This window comes from Aulonocara sp. 'chitande type north' Nkhata Bay, linkage group LG2, assembly GCF_057382095.1.
Source record: "Aulonocara sp. 'chitande type north' Nkhata Bay isolate Kocher_YH1m ecotype deep benthic linkage group LG2, A_spYH_male_GT1.1, whole genome shotgun sequence".
Classification (NCBI taxonomy): domain Eukaryota; kingdom Metazoa; phylum Chordata; class Actinopteri; order Cichliformes; family Cichlidae; genus Aulonocara; species Aulonocara sp. 'chitande type north' Nkhata Bay.
Genome location: NC_141345.1, coordinates 26805560 through 26827712, shown reverse-complemented (window position 1 = coordinate 26827712; position 22153 = coordinate 26805560). Strand labels below are relative to the sequence as shown.

Sequence of the window (22153 nt, the reverse complement as noted above, 5' to 3'; positions counted from 1 at the left end):
AAATATGAGCAAATATGAATAATACAATTGTCAAGGCGTATATCAGCTTAATGTGCTATCTGTCTATCCTTTGAGTAACCAGAGACAAAGAGCAATGCACATATCAGAAATGTGACTTAATTATTATTATAATTGTTGCGGCATTCAGATCACATTTTTATATATACTAGAATGCCTACACCAGCACCATGGACAGCTACATGAACGCACTGCTGTCCAAATGATGGATATTATTAAATTGGCACAACTAAACGTTTTAAAGCTGAAGCATATATATATTTGGAATCTAGTTTAAATCAGAAGATACACCATGCTAAGATAAGAAAAAATGGTACCGTTTAATCTGCAATGACGAGGAATGACAATATGCAAGTATTTTAAAATTTCATGGACTCACCTTTTCTTTGGTAGGTAAAGTCTGAGTTCTGGTAAAAGTGTCTCCTTCGTTAATACTGATCAATTCTGCATCTACAGGTGGAAACGAGGCGGGGAAAACCACCACGTCACTCTTGAGCGTGTCTGAGCTGAAACACACGTCATACTGCTGAGTAGCTTTAGAGTAAGACCAGCTCCCGTCAGGGTGGGTGGTGATCATGGGGGCGCTGTACCTGCTGAAAGTGCCGTCTGTCCTGTGGCATCTGACTGCTATTAAAGTGATGAGGCTGAGCAGAAAGAAGACGGACACCGACACAATGGCGATCAACAGATACAGGTTCAAATCCGAGAAGCTGTCCTCCTTTACAGGCACATGTCTGAACGGAGTCTGGATTTCAGCCGTGCTTTCAACCACCACCACATCAATAGACACAGTAGTTGACAGGGAGGGTTCTCCGTTATCAGAGACCAAGACCACCAAGGGGTGAGTTTTCAGGTCATTGTCACTCATTCTCCTCTTAGTCCTGATCTCCCCGGTGCTGGTTCCGATCCTGAACAGGTTGTTTCCATTGGGCTCAGACAGGTGATAAGAAAGCAGCGCATTGTATCCAGAGTCTGCGTCTACAGCCCTGATCTTTGCCACAAAGTATCCCGCTTCAGCAGCGTAGGGGATGTTCTCACTATTAACGGAGCCATGCTCAGAATATGGCGCGAGAATCGTGGGACTGTTGTCATTTTGATCGAGGAGTAAAACGTTCACAGTCACGTTGCTGCTGAGCGGAGGAACACCAGAGTCTGTGGCCTGAACTTTAAACTGGAATGTTTTTAACTCCTCGTAGTTAAAAGACTGCAGGCTGATTATATCTCCTGTCTCCGAGTTGATATTAATCATTGTAGATAACAGCAGCTGGTTATTGCCAATTTTTAACAATGAATAGCTGATTTGGCTATTTTGGTCTATGTCTGCATCAGTTGCAGTCACTCTTTTAATGACTGCTCCCACTGGACTGTTCTCATTCACATAAACATCAATTACGGCCTCCGTGAACAGAGGTGCATTATCATTGACATCAGAAACGTGTATGGAAACTACACTTGTGCTGGTAAGTGGTGGAATCCCTTTGTCATTAGCGATTATATTGACATTGTAAATAGAGAATTTCTCCCTGTCCAGAGGTCCATCAACTAACAGCGAATAATAATTTTTGTAGTTAGTTTCGAGTTTGAATGGCGCTTTGTTTTTAATTTGGATCTCCACATCACCGTTTTTTCCACCGTCTTTATCGAGGACAGATACAAGTGCAACTGCGGTGCCTACAGGAGCATCCTCTTTTACCTTCCTATGTAATGACGTCACCGTGATCTCAGGAGCATTATCATTTAAGTCCACCACTTCTACCAGCACTTTACAGTGAGCGGACATCGGAGGATGCCCTTTATCACTGGCCACAACACGTACCTCAAAAGCCCTCCTCTCTTCAAAGTCTATTTTCCCTTTGACCTTAATGACACCAGTCTGAGGTTCAATTTCAAATATATCAAGTACGTGATCTTGGTCTTTGCTTCTCAGCGAATATACAATCTCACTGTTTAAACCCTCATCTGCATCAGTGGCGTTCACTGTGATTACCTTTAACCCCAGTGGAATGTTTTCTGGAATTTTTGTTTTATACAAGGATTCACTAAAGATCGGAATATTATCATTATTGTCTAATACATTAATAACGAGTTGCGAGGTGCCGGATTTCGGTGGGGTCCCTCCATCTACAGCTGTCAGTGTCATAGTGATGACTGCCTGCTTTTCTCGGTCTAAGGCTTTCTGCAGCACCAACTCAGCAGACACACGGTCACCTGCTTTGTGCACGGCCAACGAAAATTTTTCATTTTGGCTTAATTTGTAAGTGCTTACTCCGTTTTTCCCCATATCCGCATCAGTTGCTTCGGATAATTCAAATTTCACTCCAGGCAATGTGCTCTCTGCAATATATAAATTTTGCAGTTTGGTTGTAAACAAAGGAGCATTGTCGTTTACATCTAAGATCTCTACATCAATACGATAAAGCTTCAATGGGTTATTTATTACGGCTTCTACACTTACTGGACATTTTAGTTCCTCCGAGCAGAGCTCCTCTCTGTCTATTCTCTCACTGACATACAGAACACCAGTCTTTAGATTTACCTCGAAAAATTTTCTCTTTGATCCAGTAACGATTTGAAACATACGAGATTCCAACTCTTGTGAATTCAGGTTTAGATCCTTAGCGATATTCCCAACAGGAGTCCCCGGGTTTACCTCCTCTGAGATTGAATAGGAGAGCTGCCCAGCCACAGTCTGCCAGTAAACATCCAGTAAAAAAAGGCACAAATACATCCCAAAATAGCTCAATTTAAAGGGCGACATCTCTGTTCAATGTGAACAAAGCATAAATTTGAGCTCCAGTGGCATTCAGATATTTAGGAAAGAATGGACGATCAGGGAGCTTTTTGACTGTAGTATTCTGTTTGTTCCACCGTCGTTTGAGTCTTATAACAAAGACAGAAATCGTTCATATCGCTTGTAAACGGGAGGGGCCAAGTTCTATTAAAGAGCAGGGCTGTAACTAATGGACCAACAGCGACGCCACGTGGTGAAAAGAGCGCAATGCAGAGGCCAGTGAAAACAGTTGCTTCTCCTGCAGCCATCAGGTCACACCAAAGGTATCTGAAAAGCTTAACATCAGAAATCGGAACAACTCTTCTCTGCACCATGGACAACACCTGAATGAGTGTCCTTGTAGAAAGTGATAGTATCAAATACATCGCATCCCACGTTACTCTACCTTTTTCCACTAAACCTCTTTGTTCCATTCAATTTAAGAGTTATTTGTAGATTCTATTAACTACTAATGTGAGCTTAATAAACGGATAAAAAGTTGGAGGCTGCCTGAAATTTTTAGCATTCAGCCATGCCTATATAGCAATGTGTGAATTGCACCACAAGTTTTATCATGTCTACAAATTTGTATGTATTTTTTCCCTAAGAGTGCGTAAAAACAAACAAACAAGCAAGCAAACAAACAAAAACAGTAAAAAACAAACAAACAAAAAAACCCTCCCTAAACCATAAAAAATAGTACAGTTTCTTCTTCTGCACCCACATCAATGGCTTCTTTATTTATCTTTTAATGAAATTTTCTTTTTCAGCCTTTTGGGCAATAAATATATTTAATCGTACCTAGTTATTCTTCTGCACATATGAGCACAGGAGGGGGTGTCTGCTTCTCGTGTTGTATTTTTGGTGCATTTTAGTATTACTCCACATTTCCACAGAGACAGTAGTCATGAGCTTGTTTGTAATCCCAAGCCCTAGATTCAGAAACTCCTGCCCTATTTCCATTCCTCAGAAAACACGATTTGATTTGAAAATATTATCCCACAACTACAATCATCTGTCAGCCCCCACAGACAATATTAATAATAATAATGGCTCACATAGGATGATCTGTGTGTTCATTTTCCTAATGCATGTAATAGAAAACAGTAGGTAAAGTATAGAAGAGAGAGTATAGTGCTCTTGTGGTTTATTAACATACACAAGCAAATGCATACATATCCACCATCGCAATTATGCAACCCGTTATGAAATTCAATTATTCATGGTTTATTTTAGGGCCAGACTACACTACTTTGACTTTACAGGACTTCAGTCTGGATTATCATTCTCCTAAAGTCACCATGAAACACATATGAATGTTCCATAAATTTCACACTTGGTATTCTTTGCTGCCCAGTGAGAGGATGAACACTTTTTTTTTCTTATTCTAAACAAACAATACATTTTTAAAAGAAACAAATCCATGGCTTCTGTAATTATGGAAAACCTAGTTCCACATAGATGAAACACAGTATATTAGCCAGCAGCTCTGAATACACCCCGGAATTAGTGGTGGGTTACTGAGCATATCCATAAGGCCATCCACACCTCTTCATTCGGTGATAGAGTTAATTAGGGAAACATGCAGAATGTTTAGTTCATCAAAACATAGTTGTTTAAACAGTAATGCAAAAATAACAATTGATTTTTAACACCTATACACCTAGACCAACCTCAAACAAACAAAATCAACCAAAAGCAAGTTAAACAGATAAGTTTTTAACTGCTTTTTAAAAGAAATGACTGAGTCCACAGTTCTCAAACTCAAAGGGAGTGAGTTCCAGAGTCTGGTCGCCACTGATACATACACTCTGTCACCTTTTGTTTTTAACCGTGTATGCTGGACAACCAACAAGCCCTGGTCACAAGACCTCAGGGACCCGCTGGGGCGATAACGAAGAAGAAGATCACTGATGTAAGTTGGAGCTACACCGTGCAGGTCCCTATAGGTCATGATTATAATCTTTAAATGGACCCTGAACTTGACAGGGAGCCATTGCAGTTGAATCAGCAGGGGAGTGGCATGGGAGCATTTGGGATACTTTGTCAGAAGCCTAGCAGCAGCATTTTGAACACCCTGCAGTCATTCCAGGAAGGCATTACTTAAGCAAGTAAACAAGGAATTACAATAATCTAAATGAGATGAAACAAAAGCATAAATAATCATTTCCAATTCGAAGTGTGACACAATGGGACTAAGCTTAGCAATATTTCTTAAATGGTAAAAACAAGAGCGAACCAAACATTTAACGTGCGTGTGCAGCGTCAGAGCTGGTTCCTAATGGAGGGTTTAATATAAGAAGCAAGAGGGCCTAGATTTTAACCACGAGGGGAACAAATTTCTCAGGAGCAAAGACAATGACTTCAGTTTTATCAGTATTTAGTTGAAGATAATTATCAGCCATCCAATCTCTGCTGGAATCTAAGCAGGATTTGAAGCTTTGAAGCTTAGAAACATCAGGTGGCCTAAAAGAGATATAAAGCTGAATATCATCTGCATTACAATGATATGAAATATTCAGAAAAGAGCTAAGAAGTTGAAGAAGAGGGACTAAATACAACAGAAACAGTAACGGTCCCAAGACAGAATGCTGTGGCACCCCATAGGCGAGAGAGGTGTGCGTTTGTTTTTAAAACCGATGCATGCATGCATTGATAAAAGTCATTCTTCCTCTGGGTATAATAATTGAAACTTCTGAATAATTAATAGTGATTAAACTGTTGTATAGAAAAATTTACATTATTTGCTACCTAAAATATGAGAGCTGTTAAAAATAAGTCTAGTGGTTAAGTACACATGTACTTAACCTTCTTCTCTGTCTGTTGTTTGCCCATAACACGATAATGTTAGAGGTGAAACTAGAATCACCACTGGCAGTGTGATGAAAGGGTCAGATAAAGCAGTGAGAGGTAGGTGAAGGGAGGGGGTTGCAGGGGCGGAAGCAGTCAGCAGCACTGCTTTAGGTGTGTTCACTGCATTATTAAAGGGATACTACCACATACAGTACAGCCACCACATTAGCTTCTATATTGCCTGCATGTAATCATCTCATGCCTTCACACAGCCATCGGTTTTGTGTGCGTGTTTATGAGTAAGTGTGTGTGTGTCCTAAGGATGTATACTGTACTGTTGATCTGTGTGCGTGAGTAGATAGGGGAAGGGTGTGATCTAAACATGCTTCTAGGCGAGTCCTACCCCCACTTTTCCTCTCTCCCTCTGCACAGCTCTCATCTCCATAGCAACGCCATCTTGGGCACAGGCATGAATGCATATGTGAACACACACACACACACTAATGCAGTAGCCTGTGTGTTTAGCTTTCAGAATGCGTCAGATAGCACAAAAATGACAAATTAGATTTCATATCTACTTCCACATTTTATCTGCTTGTGCCCCCCCCCCACACACACACACACAAACTCACTCAAGCACACACAAACCATACTCTTGCGCATACCTCACCAGACTGTGCAGGGCTGCAGTTGTAATTGGTAATGTAGCACTGCAGCGGCACATTCACTGTCACAGCACTTTTACAGAAGTGTCTGCTTCTCTTTCCACCCCCCACAAACCCTCAGAGAGCCTGACCTTTGCATTCAGCCATGCACATCCTACCTTCTTGGTGCCAGGCCTCTGGAGACCTCAAACACACACACATAGTCCCTCCTGCCATTTGCACATTACATCCTTTTCATATGATGAGATACTAATGTCATAGTGGGGTTTTTATGTGGCATGTATCTCATCATGACACAAGAGGGCAACCTACTCCTTGTGTATAAGTACTACTATATTATGCTTTTTACTTTTCAAATCCTTTTCACTTTGTGCACTTTATGCACTGGGCCCATTTAATATGCAGTGTCTGCTTATTGTCAGAAAAGCAGGCGTGATATGAATTATCCAGCACTTGACTATTGCAATAGAGTAATATAATACAATAATGGAAAAATTACTTTTCAATGATCTTATATGCATTTTAGCTCTGACATATGCAGATGTAAATTCACTATATAGAATAATATCCACTTACTAGAGAACTGTGCATACAATTATGTGCATATCAGCGTAACTGTAATAACATCTATGTACTGGAAAGCTGGGCATGCAATCAGCTGTTTACCTACTTACACAATTTGTGAAATAATCTATGACTAATATAATAAAGAGAGGAAGGATGCAAGAAAAGATGAATCACTCCTAGTTTTAAAACCAACTACCACTTAATCATTTATTTCCAAATCTGTGCCTGCCTTCACTGGTTTCTGGACTAAGTAGGACAGGGGCGGGTCCGCGGAAACATGAGCAAGATCAAAACCGGGACACAGCAATATGGAGCATGCCCAAACATACGCATGCACACAGCCCTGAGAGGCACACCAACACAATAGAACACAGTGTTCACTCATTTGGAAAACAATGGCACAATGCCCAAAAATCACATAATTAGTTACTCTACTGTAAAACAACATACAGGAGCAACATCCTGCCACTGCTACAGTGTGATTATTGTGTGTCATGATTTATCACAGACTTGCTGGGGAAATAAAACAGTATAGTGACCTATCAACTAAGTAAATATTAAACATAATCATAATCATAATCATCATACTTTATTAATCCCTAAGGATTAAGGATCCCATATACTATTTAGTATTTAGAAAACATTTTCCATATAGTGTATTTTGCTTTAAAATGTAAAAAAAAACTTCACTCTTCATTTTATGTTTTAATGTATTCAACAATTTATTTACACTAGCAATGTTTTCATTTAGTGTAAGAACCTCCATAAGTTTGATCAGTTAGGAAATGATCACTAATGTGCAGAGCAGGGCTGATCAAAGACGATGTGTTATTGAATCTGTGATACTGTATCTAATTAGTAACAAGCATCTGCACAGCATGAATGGCAACATTGCAGTCTGGAGTTCAAATACATGAAGGGCTGATCAGGCTCTGTGTGGTTTGTGTGGTTTGTGTGAGAGAGGTGTGAGAGTGAGAAATATAAAAGGTATGAGAGACAGCATGAATTCCATTCACATATAGTTCAGCATTGTGACTCAAATTTTAAAATGTGTAATTCAGCAACTGGTTGTGCAAGCAGAAAAACAGCCATGGATTACTTTGCAAAAACAGAGCATCAATCAAAGCTGTCAATAAACAGGAGCTTCAACAGGCTTTGGTAACAGCAAAGGTAGCACAGAAATCTGATTGGTCACTGTGGCTGAAATGGACAGTGATTGGCTCAGTATTGTGCCTAGCAACAAAGGCAGTGTTATAGAAAGCACCCAGAATTGATTTACTATCTCCCTTCTGGTACCCATGGTGACGCAGATGCAGCCCCTGTCTATGCCCCACCCTGCCTCCCCCTCTACCTCCACCACACCCTTCTTTATGAGCAGTCAGTACATAAGCCAAGGACAAGGCATTTAAACACAACCATATAAACTAAAAAAAAAAGGATTGTGTTTGATTAAAAATCATATTTTGTTTCACACTGTCCACAGTGATACATTAAATTCAACCATGGAGTGTAACATAGAGCACAGAAAGCATCTGGTACAGTCTGTCTCTGTCATCTCCTCCTCTTTTCTTTTTTCTCCCTCACTCACACACTGAAATAGCTTGACTCAAACAATTCTCAGTGGGATTAAGAATAAATCTAGCTTTATATGCATGGATAACCTAGATTTGTCAATCAAACAGTTCACTGGGGAATAGGTCAGTGTACTGCTTTTGGTATGGCTGGAAATTGGGGACAGACCTGCTATCTGCAGATCAATACTGCATGAGAAACTCAGTAAAAAATAGCATTCAATATACTACCACATGCAGAGTGGTAACACGTTAAATAATTGAATGCATTGATATTTAGACAGGCTGGTAATATCCACTTGTTGCCACAAGGGGGAGCCTTTTAAAAAATCACTCTCTTTGTTCTCCATTGCAGTTTCCATATCCACAGACAGACATAGACTGATATCAGAGGCAGGCAAAGATATAAAGCCTTAAATTAGATTAGCACCATCACACACTTCCAAAATTGTATCAGTGCTAAAGATACACTAACAGGCTGTGTGTCTACTACACATTTCCTCTGCCTGCGGAAATTAAAATGTCAACTGTCCCAGATGGGAAAGAAGATGCCGATGTCAGCTACTGAGTCTAACAATACCTGCACAATCTCATCCAGCCTGATACATATCAAAACAAAGAAAAGGGAGAAGAAAACAGAGAAATTCTTCTATCATTTACAAATCAAAACAAGTAAAGATTATGCAGAATATATGGCAAGCATCGGACATTTCTACTGTACACAATTTACACACAAAGAGCTGCAAGGCATAATTTATCCATACTTAAATGTGTCATATATATTTTACACACACATTACACCTGCACACCATTTCAGCTTTGTGTAATATCTATTTTTACGTTCTTAATAGCCATGCAGCATGAAACATGCATCATTCAGAGGTGCATTCGAAGGGCAGAGCTTCGGTGGAAGAGCATAAAAAAAGAATGAATTATAGAGGAGAGCGCTGGCCTGCAGAGAATCTGACACTGAGAAATGACTGAGATGGTTCTGTGAGGTTGCTCCACTTTCCACAGAAATGAAGATAACTATTTATAAAAATAATAACTTGCCTACAAATCGTTTAAGCATACTTCCGTTTACCGAGAATAACAAACACCAATTTCCACTCTCATTAACATCAAAACTTAAACATCTACTTGTGCAGCAGCAAAAATAATGTTCCTTCTTAAGGTGTGATGATAGGGATATAAATGATCTGCTCTAAGTGTCACATATTGTTTGAGTGTTCATGTTAGTTTGCATGCATGTGTGTTTTTGGCTGAGGAGTGTTAAACAGTGAGGGAAGAAAAAACCTATTGCCACTTGCTAGTTTAATGTTTCCCCACATGTTTTCTGTCTAAGACTCACTGATACATGACTGCTGACATAAATGCCACCTTCATTATTGTTATGGAATTCTGCTTTAGTGTTACTCAATTCAGTTGCCTTTTTGAAACTGTGTTTTTTTATATATGTGGCTATTGTTTTTTTAATATGTCAGGCCCTTTTTGTCAGATTAAATATCAACAACATGCCTCTGTATTGTTCAGCACAATCCAACAGCAACACAAACTACAGCTTCTTACAGACTGTAAAGTTGAATTCACAGTCCTCTCATACCATATGTTTAGCATACAATATATGCAGCTTTAAAAAATAATTCAATGGGACAGATCTTTTTAAGTGGGTATAAGCATGCAAAGTTTAAAGTCAAGGACAAAGCAAATACATAACAGATTAAAGAAAACAACATGGTGGCAGCATGGTGGCATGGTGATTAGCACTGTTGCCTCACAGCAAGAAGGTCTGAGTTTTATTCCACCACCTGGCCAGGGCCTTTCTGTCTGAAGTTTGCATGTTCTTCCTGTGTTTGTGCGGGTTCTCTCTGGCTACTCCGGCTTCCTCCCATCGTCCAAAGACATGCAGTTAGTGAGGTTGGGTTAGATGGGGATGTCAGCTACTGACAGCTAGAATTACATAACTGGTAATTCTAAATTGCCGAAAGGTGTGAATGTGAGTGGGAATGGTTGTCTATCTCTATGTGTTAGCCCTGCGAAAGATTGGTGACCTGTCCAGTGTGTACCCTGCCTCTCCCCCCATGGTAGTTGGGATGGGCTCCAGCCACAGCCCTGACAAGGATAAGCGGAAGAGAATGGATGCATGAATACTACTACTACTACTACTACTACTAATAATAATAATAATAGCAATAATAATAATAATAATAATAATAATAATAATAATAATAATAATAATAATAATAATAATAATAATAATGCTGTCTAGCCATTAGCCTGAAGTTTAAAGCTGAGTGAAATCCTAGGTTATTTTATGCGCTGCTGTCTTTCAAAGCTGCTCTTCATGGCATCGTTAAGATGATTCCACCTAATCACATTGGAGGACCAACATAGTAGAATTATTACTTTACATACTTTACAGAAGCCCTAATCCAACACAAATGGGGATAGTGACAGTTATAGCAGATGAAAAAATGCTTGGATAGGAATTCTCTTTTGAAAACACCTAAAGCAACAGCAGCAATATTTTGGCACTTTTAAACATTTGGCATGACAAACTGCCAAAAGTACAGCTTTTTATATAATGCAAGGAGATTTAACATGATGCTTTCACAAAGGTCATGTGTTGCAGGTTTACACTGAATTGTTTCTAATATACTGCTTACAAAGTACTGAGTATTTTTATGCCATTTCACAATTTCTGTCTATTTCTATCATTATTCTATTAGAAGCATTATCACTATAATTCATTACTTTAGTTCTCTGCTCTAGGACAAAGCAAAGTGACAAAAATCGGGCAGTAAAGGGCTTAGGGAGAAATTACACTCCAGCCTTATCATGAGCACCTCATTTATAGCAGTCTGTTAACAAGCAAAATAAACACATTTTGTTATGTTGGTATCACGTTTTTTTTTTTTTTTTTGTCTCTGCACAACTTTGCTCCCCTCATTCCCATTAAGCAGATTCTCACTTCATTATCTGTAATGCGATGCATAGATTATCTGGCCCAGTATCTACTGTGAGTTTTGGTCTGCATAAAAGACTGAGTTCATCTGTTTGCTAAATCCCTTTCTACCTGATCTCACTATCTACTATAAAATCAAGCCTTAACGTAATTTGACACACTATCAGCATTGAAGCAGAGGTACACAGTAACACTCTTTTTGAAACTAATGGTACGTCTCAATTATGTGGTACTGCAATTATAATATAATATAAATAAGAAATTTATTGCACTAGCCCTTGTACAGCTGCTGTTGCTCAGTTTGTGAGATTAATGTTTTAAAGGCCCTTAGGCTCATAGTCTCTGAATGAGTGACATGCTTTTGTGACTAAAAACAAAATAATGAGAAAGGTAATGTCTGACTGAACACAACACTTATACCAATCATTTTGATAAAATGTAAATAGCAAAAAGCATGAAAAAGCATGAAACAAATGTAATTAATAAATTCTGATAGCCATTTCCCCCAAATAAGGGATAGCTGTAGGTTTATGACCCACAAAATAATAAATGAAACACATTATTGTTAAATGTATTGTTTCCTGAAAACAGGAAAAATAGTAATTGTGAACAGCATAATGATTATTTATGCAGACCGCGAACAAACCGAAGAAATGATGCGATGACCAAAATATTCCCTAACATTAACCAAAATACCCATCCTTACCTTAAATCTAACAAAATTGAATAGCAATATGCAAATTCTAAGAACATTGTTCATGTAATCCCATCCTTCATCCTCCTGTATAAGAAGTATTTAACTCAAGTCAACAGCAACAAGCTGAAAAAATGTTACTTTGGATTCATATGCAGGCAAAATTATTATTATTTTTCCTCTAGGACCTCTGGCTTTGAAAAACAACACTAGACTTGGCTATGCTTCACGTGTCCCTACTACAGCCATAGGGAAGAGAGAGAAAAAGGTTTTCTAACAAACTCAGCTCATAGCTCCAGTTTATTGAGAAAGAGGAGGTAGAGTTGAGAAAAGAGGCCACCTATGTTTTCAGCGGCAAGGAAGGATTGTATAGCTTCAACTAAGCTTTGTAATAGCAGTTAGCAACCAAGTCAAACCAAAACGAACACCAGGCTGAGCAAAAAAACAGAGAACTGGGGGATAACAAAAGAAAGAGTAAACAAGCTTACAAAATGTGTCAGCCATTTTCTGTGAGCCTGCAGTTGCACAAAGCGACAGGAGAGGGCATAAGAAAGAGTATCAGCAAAAAGAAATCAGGATGCGTAGGAGGAGGAGGAGAAGAGATTCTTTGTTTAAGAAATGAAATGAAGAAATATGAAGACAAATACACTGATTGAAGAATCGAGCAAGAAATGGCAAGGAAATGAGGGAGAGATGAAGATGAGAAGGAAAGCACATGAGGCTGAGAAAAGTGGGGTAGTAATCAAGAGAACAAAGATTGGGGAAAGGGGGGGGGGAGCAGTCAGTGGGAGGAGAGCGTGTGGTATGAGCCACAGCATCATCATCTTCCACACCCTTGTGTCATTGTTTTATTCATACACTACTAGATTTGATTGTGGGAAACAGAGAAAGGTCTAGGAATGAACAGACATGTAAACACAAAAACACAGCTATGTGTGTGTGTGTGTATGTTTGTCTGTGTGCCTGTGTGACTACAGGGAATGTCATAGCCTATCATCTTTCTAATATCATGTTAAAATAATACTAGCACCAACCCTAAATGCCCACATTCCTGATTCATTTTTTATGACAGATGGTTCATCCTGAAATAAACCCAGCAGACCAACTTCGCAAAATGAAAAGCTACATGTGGGATGAGATGACTCACGTCCTGAACAGAAAAACTCACTGCATCACACACTAAGAAAAATGACCTGGAGGAGCTGAATGTCCATTTTAAAAACACAGAGAATACAAGGAGACTTTTTTACACTGTAGCTTTAATCACTGTTAAAATGGGCTTTCTCATGTGTCTGCGTCAAGTGTCATGTGATCATACATAAACACAAACACACACACACTGTGCATCCTTTCAGATACCATGGATTAATGTATGATATACCTGTACCCACCCAGGCTGTGCGGTATATGCTACAGTATATATAGTATTATTGTTTGCGGCATACATGCACATACTATTCCTCCATATCATGTGAAACTTCAAGTCTCAACCTTTAAGAGAAATAATAAACAATCTAGTTTGACTTTGTCCCATTGGTTTTCTTTGGGAAAAGTTTTAATAATATAACTAATAAGACCTATTTTAACGGGATAATGTGTGGTTTGTGTTGTATTAAACCTTGTAGAGCTTTTCTTTTAAAAGAAATTAGATTGAGAACATTTAGAGTGAAAGAGGGGTGTGACATGCAACACAGAGCTTTGCCAGATATACACTGCAGGAACAAAAAGTCTTGTGATTTGGTTACATTGAATAAAACATTAGCACATTGAAAGCTGGGCTGGAACATTCAGAAAGATAAGAATAAACAAGGCATTGACTTCACTCAAGATGTTTAGTAGGGGAACTAGACAGGCCGAATAGCCACACGGGGAAGAGGAACCCTGCAGCTACAGACTCAATCCCTCTAATGGCCAACATTTGATTCCATCCATGTGTGGCAACAAATACGGTATTAATTAGACAAGTATATGTCATTTGTGACCGTATACCTCATTTACCCCATTTACCCCGCAGTGAGCAGTGCAAGGATAAGAAGGCAATCCTCTTAGCAAGGCTACACCCAGCATCTAAGCAGCAGACTCTGAATTTCCCTCACTCATTCATGCTTTCTCTCACAATTCACTAAATTTCTATTTCCTAAATCTAGATCTCAGGACACTTCATTGTGCTGTTTTTAGGTTTTGGTACAGGATAAATTAAAAGTGGTTTTTAAGCCATATGTGTCTTTACTAGTGTTCTGCTTAATGGCTGGCTGTCTTGCGTGTATCCTTGCCCTGACCCATCAGTCAGTTCAATCCTCCGGGCATGGCATGATGACCTAAGCACAGCAGCAGATGTTCTGGCTGTATGAGCACTGATGCCAAACAAGAGCAGCACAGACCAGCATCTGTTCTTATCTCTGTTGATTCAGAAAAAAAGAGGAAAAACAACAACTTGTAAACACTGCACATGGCTCAATGCACTTAACAAAGCTACCAATCACTCTGCATTACAACACACAGACATATATGTCTAGACTTAAGTACTGTTAAGCATTATGATACTATTAATATGACTATTGTTAGGAAAGTAAAGCATTGCAAAGAGAGCTTGACATAAAGACAGTGAACAAATCATCACAATGCAGTACACTAAGCAAGGCTCATATCATCCATCAAGGAGTTAAAGGGACACATGGAGATAGTGTATGCAAATGACTTTTTTTGGTGCAATGTTTTTAATGCTTAGAGAAGTTGACCCAGCTAAAGCTCCAGAGAAAGGCCTCCGTGGACTGATTCAGCTGCACTAGAGTGATTCTAAAATAAGAGTAGCAAGGACCAATCTATGGGACTCATGAGTCAATGGACTGAGAGATAATGAAACTGATGGCTTATATAACCAAGTGGTAGAGATAGCAAAGGGTCAGACCTTTTCAAACAGTAAAAATAAAAGACAGGAATTATGTAGGTTTTTTTTTCTTTTTGCTATTATTCTTTATGATTTGCTGTGTCAAATTTTGCTGGACACCCGATAAATTCTAGTTGTATCTTTATCAACACTAAAGAAAGTTTGACCCAAATACTGACGAGTACTGCCTCGCTTTTGCCATCTGACATTAAAGCTACACATGGCTCTAAATCAGTCATGTCCTAGTGCAAATGACAAGAGCTAAAGGAGCTATGCCAAGCAGTGTTGCCCCACAGATGTGAGTGCAGCCTGCAATTACATTTTTATCCCATTGACTTCTATTTTTGCCCTGTTTGTCCAGAAGCAACTGAAAAAATCCAGGTCATCTTCTTGTCATGTTTCTAGTTGATTTATTGTGTTTATTAAATGAGCTTAATCAAATAAGGGCATTTTCTGTACTGTGCGAGTGGTTCATGTGGTTGAAACTGCAGTGAGTGTCATGCATTAAACATACGAAGTGGAAATTTTAAAATTGAATATACAAGACTCAAAGGTAAAGTTAAATAATTGAGTTTAACTTGACATAAAAACATCTTGACACAAAACACATCTTCGTTCAGCCCTTCTCTGACACTCTGTTCAAAGTGCAGCACACAGAGGTCAACAAACAGATTATTTACTAAGAACACTAAAAGATGCATTGCTGCAATGCTTGTTGATATTGACATTAAGCTCCTGATTAACCAGCACCATATTGCCTAAATGTTTACTAAGAGGAAGTACAGATATGAACACAAGCACTCATAGCAGAGATACGTAGTAAATAGCAGCTCAGACAACTTGTTTGGAAACATCTACAAATCACGTGCTTCAGTTCAACACTAATAAAAACCAGACTGTCAAAGTCAATGTGTTGCTTGAATTCTTCCACTGAGCCACATCAGTTTTTCTGCAGTGAAAAGCAAATCCCCAATCAACAGTAAGTGATTGCACCTTAAAAATAAAAATCAATGTCCAGTGAAAGAAAAAAAAAGTTCAATAACAATGTGAATCTACTTAGTATGCTCATCATAAAATATAAACAAGCATGGAAGTTATTTTTTGTATTGTATTTTAGGTATTGTTGCAGAGTTTTGTGCACTAGTTCAAGAAAAGTCTAATTAAACAAAAAATATTAGATGCATTTGATCAGTTTAAAAGGCTGAAGTTGTCATAAGTTAACCTGATTATTTTTAAATACAGTTCCAGTTACCTAAGTTTTTGCTAAACATAAAATACATTTATCATTACTCAACTTCACAATTCAGTTTTAGCAAAGTTAAAATTGTGCATGCCTTCTTATTTCCTGAACAAACAAACATTTGTGATCATGTTTTGTCCCCCCTTTCCATTTTGGGGTATAACACTCAAGTAGTGTAACGGCACTTGGTGAAGACTCACACCTTGCCGTTCTGTAATAAAGGCTGTTATTAAGAAAGAATTGTGTGCTGTAGGACTTTCCACAACAGCAGCATCTGAGAAAAGTCGGAAGTTAATAAAGAACATGAAAGCTTACTTGGAAGGAAACTCACTAAGTTTCTACCCCCCCCCCCCCCCCCCCCCCCACACACACACACACACACACCAGTCAGTTTATCTGTGAAAGTGCCTTTGAATAAAGAGGATTAGACACAGTAGGTGATATCAGTGATGTGATATTGCATGTGCATCTATGGGGACAAGTGTGCATGTGTAAAGTGTGAACATGATGATGGTAGCTGTTTTTGCTGTACTGCACTATGTGTCCAAAATTAGATTACCATCACTGCTGCTGACCTCAATGTGAGTGGCGGCGTCTTCATACAAAGCTGGAGCAATAAGGGAGAATGTGCCCTACTGACATACAACAGCACATTCAGCATCCACTGCTATGACCCTACAGGCATGAGGCACAGCAGCACACAGCTTAAGAGCATGTGGCATAACCAGAGAAAGATTGCAGAAAGCAAGTCAAATATCACCCGGGAAATAAAGAAGTGCACCATATGAAGGAGAAGAGGAAGAACAGAAACAAGGAAGTGGGAAAAGGAGGCCAAGAGTGGGAAGGGGGAAGGGAACTACTGAGAGCAAAATCAGTATGAAAGGGGAGAGAGTGAGAGAGGGAGAGAGAGAGAAGCTGCAAAAAAAGAGGAAGGATAAGCAGTCCTCAGAGCAGAGGCAGAACAGTGAGCACTGCATGGAGTAGTATACTGATGGAACACTCATTGCTATAAAAGCAGAAAACAAAACTTACAGCAAATTGACAGTGAAAAAAAAAGAATGCAGGTTATTTTTCATAAAATTTGAGAGAGGGATTAGGTGCAGAAGATTAGGTGCAGAATAAGTTAAAACGCAAAGGCAAGTAGAGTGAAGCATGATATGAGTGTGTTTAGCTGTCAGCATTTTATGTGTTACTTTAGAAGAAAAGACACAAAAAGAAAGGTAAATAGGAGGAAAGTTGCTGAAATGACTACACACTACTGTTGTACATGATTGGCTTCTTACAACATTCCCAAACTGCAATGAATGCAGTTTAATGAGGAACGTGCTGTCACCTATTCAATAAAAGCAATGTATACAGACACACTTAGGTAACTGCACTGTAGATAACATTTTGTGTAGACATACCGCATGCAAACACAGTTGCAGAGATCTGCTGAGCCAGCCAAGCAAGCAGACAAAGCCACTGGAGCAAGCAGCCACACCCCCACAGAGGAGAGCATACAGAATGAAAACTGTAAACAGTTTACGTCTTCTTACATCAAACTAAATTAAGATCAGCAAGTTTCAAATGCAGGAGTCATTTTTTTCATCTGTTTTTGCAATAGTAATATACATGTTAAAAATTGTTTATTTACTGTACAACAAAGGTGCATCCCATGTGCTTGCATTAAAGTAATTACAGCTCATCCACTCCTCTTACCATCTGTTTTTTTCCTAGCTATTAAAAAACAAACTATGATGGCGCAGGATTAAAATAAATAAAAATACACTATAATTCTTTAAAAGACATGCAATCAGCTCACAGTCTGTGATGCAATGACATTTACAAGCACTTATTAGTTTTAATGAGATGCTCTCATTTTTAATCACATCTTTTCTGGGCATCTGCTGTCCAGGCACAGCTTAGCATTGCTGCTGTGCTGCAACACACACACAAAGCCTGATTTCTATCTCTCTCACACTCACGCATGGACACGTGCATATAAAATATTCATTCATGCACACATACGCTCAGAGGGGCAGTTATTGCTAGCAGAGCTAAATAAATCTGGACAGATGAACTGCAGAGAAAGTGTGGCCAGCCTCTCTTACTCTGAATCTGAACCGATCCTTTACCTTCCTGTATTCAAGCTTTAGCTTGCTGCTTTATTTCACATGCTGCTCAGTAGCTTCTCATACAGCACCAGTTTTCAGCACAGACATATATGTTTATAATTTAAAATGTGCTTTTTTTCTGTCAGTTTCCTGTGTAGGGAATCTAACGTTGACCCAGTTTTTTGGGTGAATAGATTATCCTCCATACTATAAAATATCTAATTAAAAGCTAGAATATTCCTGCCTTTGCTATTCCTTTACTATCTGCAGCATGTTCTTTCTAATTTACAGTGCTGAATGTGGTATTATAATCCACGAGTTTATATAGACATAAACCAATTCTTATCAAATATTGTGAGGTTTCTATAGATGAGCTGTACAAAAGCCACATCCCCTCCCCCTACTCTACTGCTTTCTCCATCCCTCCCTCGTTCATCCTCTTCCACTGCTGTTGCTAAGACCGTTGAGTGCATGCTAGTCTGTGGAAACCAGTAGAGTCTGAGAGGTGGATCTCCCAGTGTGTTGCTATGGGCAACACACAATATTCGATAGAGAATCACCTCTCAGACTCTAGCTTGCAGACCTTCGCACATGTCATAGAATGTGACCTATTTTCAGTAAGTCAAAGGGGATCATGCACTCTGAAGCTTGTGTGCAGTGTGCTAAATATACAGTCTTCTACATCAGTATTTCTCAATTCCAAAGCACAACAAACCAATCAAATAAAAAAATAGTAAAATTATATTGCTTGTTTTTCACTCCTGGAATGAATTCACATCCCTGCTGAAACAACCCCACCTGACTTGCTGCACATTGTGATGCACTGCACACCCGCCTCAGGCACTCTCTGCTCTTCTCTGTCTTAGCTCCAGCCATTCATGGCCCATTGAATCACCTCAACAGCATCAGCAAGCACAAACCACAAGAAATCTCATAGCCAGTCATTCAGTTGCTTTAAGCCCATGTAAGAAACCTCATAGACAGGAAGGATATATAGATGCAATTAAAGATGAAAAAAAAAAAAAACCAAGCGTATACAGCGCAAAGCTCACAGTTTTTCATTCAGACTCAGACATAAATACATGCAAACCACAATAAGTGTCTGACTGGATATTTGGGTGATATTAGTATTATAAATAATTTTAAACTTCAAAAGCAGAGCACCATATTATGGTATAGACACGGCATAGAAGCAACAGTTCAATTTGCTTATGAATTAGAAGTTTGGACTGTGTGAGAGCTAACCAGAAAACCACATGTAAGGCATTTTATCAACACACAGCCTACTTATTTCACACAGTGAATATTTTTTTATGCTTCTTGACGGTTCCTGTTGAGTAGATTATTTTGTAGGATCAGCTTCTTATTTCTGATTAAAATTATAGCATAACTGCCTAGAAATAAAATTGTCTTTCTTACCTCTTCAGATGTGCATCTCCTATCTGGAAGCACTAGTGTATTTGCATGACTGCCCGGAACTATAGTAGATCCTATGCTCATTCTGGGTCCAACTAGCATGTACCGCTTCTCTCCTGATCTGTACTGGATGCTGTGACACAGTGTCCCATCATAATTAGTCTCTGGCAGATATTTAGAAGTATAGTCTGTGGATTTGGAGCACTGCATTGCAATCAGCACGATGATGCTGACGAGAAAAAGCACAGAAACTGCGCCCAAAGTTATCATGAGGTAAAATATGACATTACTGTCCTCATCATCTTTTGCTGCACCTTTAACATCAGAAGCTGCAAAAGCCTCTTTGGGCTCCACAAGTTTGACAATCACAGTAGCTGTTGCTGAGAGAGAAACGTTGCCGTTGTCTTTGACCAGTATTACCAGTTTATGCTCAGCGTCGTCTGTCTCTGTGAATGAGCGAAGTGTTCTGATCTGTCCTGTATAGCGGTCCAAAGCAAAGAGACTGTGGTCAGTAACTTCCTGCAGTGAAAAAAGCAACCAGCCGTTATATCCTATATCAGTGTCATAGGCTCTGACTTTAGTCACCAAGTGTCCTGCGTTGACATTTCGGGGAATCTCCTCCACACCTTGAGCAGAGCCGTTGGAGCTGAGTGGGTACAGGATGACTGGAGCGTTGTCGTTCTGATCCAGGATGAAGACGTTGACTGTGACGTTGTTGCTTAGTGGCGGAGTTCCAGAATCTGAGGCAACAACTTGGAACTGGAAAGTTTTGATTGTTTCAAAATCAAAACTTTTCAGTGCCACAATTTCTCCATTTTCAGGGTTTATACTTAGAAATGATGTCAATTTTTCATCAGCATTCCTCATAATATTATATGATATATGGGCGTTATCACCCTCATCACAGTCATGAGCACTGACAGAAAATAAAGATCCTCCAGCAGCATTGTTTTCAGTCACATAAAACATATATGGGTTTGTTGAAAACTCTGGACTGTTGTCATTCACATCTGATATTATCACACTTATTATCCTGTGAGATGACAGTGGCGGGTTACCAGCATCTTTTGCAACAATTCTTATGTCATACTTGGGTTGCTGTTCTCTATCCAGCATTGACTTGGTGACTAAAGAGTACATATTTTCTTGCAATGAAGGCGTTAATATGAAAGGTACACCTTCACTTACAGAACACATCACCTTTCCATTTACTCCTGAATCTTTATCATTCACACTTATCAGTGCTACTGTCCTTCCTGGTTTGGAGTCCTCAGGGACTGCACTTGAAAGGGATGTCACCTCAATTTCAGGTGTGTTGTCATTTAAGTCCAAAATAGTTATTTTAACACTTTTTTCTGTTGCCAGGGGGACTTGCCCTTTATCAGAAGCTTTAATATCAATTTGATATCGGTCTTTTTCTTCATAGTCTATGGGCCCTTTCACAATAATTTCACCTGTATTGCTATCGACTTCAAAAATTTCACGTAATTTCTTATTTACATTATTCCCAAATGAATAAACCACCTCCCCATTTAAACCATCATCTAAATCTGTGGCATTTACTTGTACGATAGTTGTGCCAATTGGTGAATTTTCATCAAGTTCAGCAGTGTATGAGTCTCTGGCAAAAACTGGCATATTATCATTCACATCCAGAACATTAACAATAATTTCCATCGTCCCTGATCTAGCGGGCTTTCCTCCATCAACTGCTGTCAGAAGCAATCTGTGACTTCGCGCAGCCTCTTTGTCCAGCGCTTTATGTAAAAACAAAACAGGAATTTTGCCATCCTCTTCTCTATCCTTAACCTCCAAACGAAAATGGTCATTTTGACTGAGCTTATATTGTTGAATAGAAAACATCTCGCTGTCTGGATCACGGGCGCCTTGTAGCTGAAATCGCGCCCCAGGTAAAGCAGATTCGGATATCTCTAAATGCGTCTGGTTGTCCGTGAAGATGGGAGAGTGGTCATTTACATCTAAAACCTCAATGCCGACGTAGTGGACCTCTAAGGGATTCTCCAGCACAGTCTTTATGTTGAGAATACAGGTGGTTATCCGTTCACACACCTCTTCTCGGTCTATTTTTCTGTTAACGTGTACTATGCCGTTGCTGTTGAGTTGAAACAGGGGTTCAGTCGATCCAGAAACGATGCGAAATCCTCTAGCATGCAAAGCACTGTGATCCATCCCTAAATCTTTAGCGATATTTCCAACAACAGAACCCACCGTTAGCTCTTCGGGAATAGAGTATCGCAGCTGTGCGGAAGAAGAATTCATAGTGAGAGCCAAAGAAACAATAAAGACGACCAGGCGCTCCAACAGTACTCCGCATCCCCGTCTTGCCATGGCGATTTCACAGAATAAGTAAAATAATAGGAACAGGACGGTTAAACATTGAAATATGAATTTACACCGAAACACTGGAGCTGATGAAAACCAAATATTCCAGGATTCCGAAACATAATGTT

The 22153-nt window shown here is 39.3% G+C and overlaps 2 protein-coding genes and 1 pseudogene across 6 annotated transcripts in view; all 3 read right to left on the bottom strand.

Moving 5' to 3' along the window:
• The window catches only part of LOC147338011 (protocadherin alpha-C2-like), a 196890-nt gene that overhangs the window by 95330 nt on the left and 79407 nt on the right, over positions 1 to 22153 (bottom strand). The gene's annotated exons all lie outside the window — the stretch shown is intronic.
• LOC147338015 (protocadherin alpha-3 pseudogene) lies at positions 294 to 2912 on the bottom strand (annotated as a pseudogene).
• Positions 12408 to 22153, bottom strand: part of LOC147338012 (protocadherin alpha-8-like) — a 75662-nt gene continuing 65916 nt past the window's right edge. The window contains exon 2 of the mRNA XM_086314186.1: positions 12408 to 14442. Coding sequence (XP_086170312.1) covers positions 14437 to 14442 — 6 coding nt within the window. The 3' untranslated portion in view covers positions 12408 to 14436. The remainder of the gene's footprint in view (positions 14443 to 22153) is intronic.